This window comes from Pecten maximus, chromosome 8 (assembly GCF_902652985.1).
Source record: "Pecten maximus chromosome 8, xPecMax1.1, whole genome shotgun sequence".
Classification (NCBI taxonomy): Eukaryota; Metazoa; Mollusca; class Bivalvia; order Pectinida; family Pectinidae; genus Pecten; species Pecten maximus.
Window position 1 is genome coordinate 39469137 of NC_047022.1, and position 6095 is coordinate 39475231.

At 35.8% G+C, this 6095-nt stretch overlaps 1 protein-coding gene across 1 annotated transcript; it reads right to left on the reverse strand.

Annotated features, from left to right (window-relative positions):
- Positions 1–2379: 2379 nt before the first annotated feature.
- Positions 2380–5621, reverse strand: LOC117333584 (BTB/POZ domain-containing protein KCTD7-like). Its single transcript, XM_033892938.1, has 2 exons — positions 5470–5621; positions 2380–4043 (listed from the first exon to the last, which is right to left on the reverse strand). Exons 1-2 carry the CDS (start codon positions 5500–5502, stop codon positions 3252–3254), a joined length of 825 nt encoding a protein of 274 aa, XP_033748829.1. The 5' UTR covers positions 5503–5621; the 3' UTR covers positions 2380–3251.
- Positions 5622–6095: the final 474 nt, after the last annotated feature.

The window sequence follows — 6095 nt, forward strand, 5'->3', positions numbered from 1 at the left end:
GTTGTAATGCATTCACTAGAATATGCGTGCAAAGGTTTTCTTACAGTTTTCTGGCTAAATGCGTCGTCATTCTAGACTTGTAAAGCTTGTTCTTAAAGTTTTCTGGCTAATGCAAATTACATGATTATATTCTTGACGAGAACAAAACAAATGCAGTTATATTGCTTAATAGCTTGTATTATTATCATTCTATTAGTTGGTTTCATTTTAACATCGACATTCTTTAGTTCTTCCAGATAAAGCAGTATTACATTGTGACAGCAAACCGTTCACTAATGGACGTCCATTTACAATAGACTTACATTGTACAGGTGATTTCCAAACTTTTCCGGTCCGTTTTTATTTTACTGAAAACTGTTGAGCCCGAAAACAAATTTTCGACAATGCAACGTGCCCAAACTTACTTTAATACTGTACAGATTATGGATCATGAAATCCTTTCCTCGCCATATTAACTTTCTCACGGAAGCCCTTGCTAGTAAGCGTAACTGAAACCATTTCCCACCGGCACTCGCTCACTACATAAACAGCTGTAATATTAGTATCTTCAAGCACCGTAGTTATACCCCCCGCAACGAAGTTAGGGGGGGTACACTGGAATCACCTTGTCCGTCCGTCACAAAATTTGTCCGGCTATGAATTCGCTCATTTCTTTATGGATTTCACTCAAATTTGGTATATAGTTAGAAGACCATATGAACTTGTGTCCCCTGCAGTGATTTTGCGATTTAGCCCTTTTTAACAGAGTTATGCCCCTTTTTCATACAAAATGTGTCATAATTTTGTCCGGCTATGCATTCACTTAGTTTTTGATGGATTTTCTTGAAACTTTATACAGGGTTGAAGGATGGCATGAAGTTGTGTCTCCGGTAACGGCTTCTTCCGAAAAAAACCTTTTCACATAGTTATGCCCCTTTATGTAAAAAATGGATACTAGCTTGTCCGGCTATGCATTTGCTTTGTTTTCAATGGATTTTACTAAAATTTGGTATATAGTTAGAGGACCCTATGAGGCTGTGCTCTATGCAAAGATTTTGCCGAATTACCAGTTCCAATAGTTATGCCCCCTTTTCTTTAACAAGAGCTGTTGGAGAACAGCATAGCTCGTCTCGCAAATGTTTGTCAATAAATAATTAAGATATATTAATTGGAATGGTTTCGCAAATTGCATAAATAATATTTATATTGTTTACTTGATCAGATTATGTTTTGTGAATTCATGTAATTTTCAAAACCATACCAATTTATATATATTTTAATTATTTATTGACAAACATTCGGGAGACACGCTATGCTGTTGTATATTAAATGAATATATTAAATACAAATGTAATTGCTTTTGGACATATTTCTTCAATTTTTTGACAACATATCCTAATGAGAGTTGTCTCCCTTGAAAAATGTGGACCGGTATAAATTGTCTTATATGAGCATTTTCACATTGTTTTATTTTCAGTTTCACCCACAGAAGGGATAGTGTAACTCCATAGGGACTCTTTTACCAAATATCAGCACCCTAGTACAATCATAAAGTGATGTGTTAATAGCTTTCAACATTTGCTCAAAAACTTAAAAAATGTGTTTTTTCCCCAAAACAATTTTTCAGTTTAACTCCGGCAAGGGATAGTTTAACCCCCACAGAGAACCTAATACCATATATTGCTATGCCTTTCAACACTCACAACATAAACTTAACACAAAGTCCAAAGATTTAAAAACAAAAACAAAAAAACACAGATTTAAAAAGAAAAAATCCAATTTTTTAAAAGTTTTACTCCAGGAAGGGATTGTCTTACTCCATAGGGACTCTATTGCCAAATATCAGCACCCTAGTACAATTATAAAGTGATGTATTAATACCTTTCAACACTTGCACCAAAAACTTAACGCAAAAATTTTAATAAATCTGGGTTTTTTCAAAAAATCTTTTAGTTTAACTCCGGCAGGGGATAGTTTAACCCCCACAGGGACCATATTACCATAAATGACTATTCCTTTCAACACTTGCACAAAACAAATAACATTTGAAAAACCAACGCCGACGCCGGAGTGACGACATAAGCTCTCACTCTTCTTCGAAGAGACGAGCTAAAAACGAGCAAAATTTTGTCCGTCTATGCATACACTTAGTTTTGGATGGATTTTCTTGAAACTTTATACGGAGTTGAATGACCACATGGAATTTTTCCGCCAGGAACAGCTTTATGAGACTTATGACCCTTTATGTAAGAAATGGTTACAAGTTTGTCCCGCTATGGATTTATTTTGTTTTCAACGGATTGACTGCGAATAAATTAGCGTATACTCATGGAAAAGCGGGGGGTATACTTGTCACCCCCTCGGTGACAGCTCTAGTTAATGATTATATTGCGTGGAGTATTTCTTACAATGCCACTTTATTAGCGATGAATTAGTTCGAAAATGTAAAGCATATTTTATTTGTTAAGGAGTATTGTATTTATGTCGCGAAATATAAAATAGTTATATAAAACATCGAATACATTCACATATCTAAGTCCTTCTGACATCAAAGACAACTACATTGTATAATACTTAGGATACACATATCAAATAGAGAATATAGAGTTATAATTACTCATCAAAATATCAAAGTCCAGTGTATATCGAGGTTTATATTCAATCGTGGTACATTCTAGGGATATAAAATTAAATTATGCGGGGTTATATACTGAAAGCCAGAGGTCTACAATTTCACATTAGTAAGGAATGAGTCAATATATTATTTACTGAAAATTGAGGTACCGGTACCTAGACTGTAAGGAATGAGTCGATAGATTATTTACTGAGAATCGAGATAACAAGACTCTAAGGAATGAGTCGATAGATTATTTACTGAGAATTCAGGTACCCAGACTGTAAGGGATGAGTCGATAGATTATTTACTGAGAATTCAGGTACCCAGACTGTAAGGGATGAGTCGATAGATTATTTACTGAGAATTCAGGTACCTAGACTGTAAGGAATGAGTCAATAGATTATTTACTGAGAATTCAGGTACCTAGACTGTAAGGAATGAGTCAATAGATTAAATGCTGGGAATTAAGGTACCTAGACTTTGTAAGGATTGGGTCAAATATTACTCCCTGGAAACTGAGGTACCTACTACCTAATCTCTATACGGAATGGATCAATGGATTCAGTCAATAAATGAATTATTTAATACGAAAATCGGTAGCTAGACTGTTTATCTGTAAGGAATGTGGTAGATGCCCTATAGTTTAAGATGAGGTTCAGTGTCTACCCGGTGTGTCGAGCCAATCAAACCTGAACATATGACATGAGGATGACACGTGGAACTCATCGTCACACCACGTGATAGTTTTAAGTTTACGATCCTCATCATGCACACCCTCAGACTTAAATATGCCCTTATACCCCTCCTCAAGGAGATCACGACTAAGGCAAGCTGCCACTAGGTCCATTACAGAGTCGGGATGACCTTTGACCCTTTCAGCTGGCAAGTTTATAAAATATTTACCGTAGCATGCCTCAAAACTAGGGTACAGTCTGAACTTTCTGTAATATTGTTTGTAAACTTGTTTCGAGAATTGTAGGTCACGAGGCACCGGCTGGTTTTTAGAGATGATCAGTCGAACGACTGACGTTATAGCACCACTTTCCATCACCTGAAGTTTGGCGAGCGATATGATTTCTTCCTTCACCTCCTGGTACCCGCTAAGTTTCTTACGCACGTTCTCTCGCACCACGTACTCAGCAAAGAGGGGAGGCGAGTTCTTCAATCTGTCTATCAGAGATTGAATGCCGTAAAACATAGCTTCCTTTAGAACATCTTCTGCGTAATTAACTGGTGGAAGATCATTGTCATCCCGCAGAAAATTCAAAACAAACAAGAAATAGGTTCCGTCCCTGTCGATGAAATAGTTACCGTCGAGATCCTTGTCCACCCTGTGGCGCCCGCTGAACATGACGGCCAGCATGGACTCCGGGTATTTACGGAGTGTAGATAAACGTGTCGCGAAGATACGGCCCCCGACATTGAGGTTGATGACAGATGGAAATTGCTGTAAAACGGAAACAAATACATGTACTTCCATACCCATCTGAAAAATATGCAAAAGTATCTTTTGGTAAGCAAACAACAGACCTGTATTACCAACCCTTCCGCAGCCTTCAGACAAAGGTTTGGATGTTGGACTACCCGGCTTATTAGATTACAATTAATATAACGCTACATGTACTATCCAATGAAACACTCCACTGTTTGTTTGTTCAAAAATGATCACCGGGGCTCATTTGATGTGGCTTGTAGTTTTTGATACTTTTACAGTAATACTTTGTTCAGCAAAATTTAAACACACATATATATATATCCTTTCTACAGAATCAATTTGACGAAATTTAAAACCCGGCGAATGACGTTATCATGTCAAACATCTTCAATGCATAATTGCATAAAATCACGAAGAATTGATTGTCATTTATTTTTATTTTAAATACCGATATATTTTTGTTGTTTTTGTTTTTGCTTTTTGTTTGTTTCTTACAAAACAACTGCATAATATTGCACACGCTTTTTAGTTATATGCAGCAGTAACATCTCACAAATATGCATTCTGCAGAATAATCTATCCTCTGAAGAAATAATAGCCTTGTCTGGCCAAACTCAACCAATTTGAATCAATTTGGGTGTCAGAAAAGTATTTTTTCAGAGGATAAACTACTTTCGCAGAATGAATGATTGTGAATTATTACTGCCGCATATAACTTAAACTCATGTATAGGATAATGCAGTTAGATAGAAAATATACCGGTATTTAAAATAAAAATCAATTATAATCAAATCTTCATGATAATGGGAAATTGTGCATTGGACAATTGGACATGTTTGGCATACATCTACAAATGATGAAAAAATTAAAATAAATTGAAGTGGGGCCAAATTTTGACCCCACCTTTCTCTTTAGCCAACAAATATGCTAAGAAGTTGAACGCAAGAGGTTTGTTTGCCTCATGTATTACATTAATTCGAAGGATTTTTTTTTTCAATTACTCCTTGTAAGCTTCCTGATATGGAATCACATGAGTTTGATGCTCTATCGATAATAATAGATAATAATTATCCCTATAAAATACACACATACTATAAAGCATATGGTATACGGAGTATTTTTATATGGGTTATAATATATATTCTTATTGATATATATACATTGGTCAAATTCACATGATTACACCAAAGCTGTCTACGCTTTACAGAAACCTAACTGATCGATTGATGCTAGCTTAATGAAGTGAAATAGACTTATTATGCATATATGTACATTTCATAATATGCCTTACGCAGCCGTCACACGACATATCCATATGGAGCGAGATTACAACTAATCTATACTAGACTATACTCTATATACATTTTCTAGCCAGAACGTTGCACAGTAAATTATACGGAAATGTCCCTTTTTACCGAATTAACGCCTGACAAGTTACCTGATCCTCCATGTCGAGAGTGGTCTCCTGCATGTTTAACGGGGCTGATACCCGCTTCGTACCTCAAACTCCACAGCCTCCAAACATCATAACAAGGCTGTCACTTGCTGGCCGTGGTCACTTGCTTGATCATCTCATTGTTTATTTTTACTAGCAACTTCCGGTCAAGGGAAACTACTCTAATATCTTTAAACTGTAATAAACATCTTGTATCTTCTAATGTCGATTCTTTAGCCTCTGTGCTATGGTTCAGTAATACACAATATAGTAGCCAACATAATCTAAACAGACGTGCATGAAAACGACCAGATTCGACCCATATCTTTATCCTACTATACTTACACACTACATATAGTCATATCATTTTAAAAATAAACCTTGATCATATGAACTTGTGGACAGGTGTGCGATTTTTCATTAATACGGTTACAAGAAAATTTTAAGTTTATGAACAAAAATGATCCGCGTCGTGGCCTTTAAATGGTATTTTTTCCTCAAAAGGCGGACCAAGTAAAGTTTATACCATCATTTATTTATTTGATTTACAAGGGCGGGAGTTTAAACAATAAAAGTGGATTTTTTTGGTGTATTTGATATCGACTTGGTCAAATATCGGATATTATCGT

Bases quoted from the DNA above. Each gene is read 5' to 3' on its own strand.
- LOC117333584 (XM_033892938.1), bottom strand. From the start codon at position 5,502: ATGCAGGAGACCACTCTCGACATGGAGGATCAG. The intron at 4,044-5,469 runs GTAACTTGTCAG...TCCGTTTTACAG, and splicing joins CTCTCGACATGGAGGATCAG to CAATTTCCATCTGTCATCAA.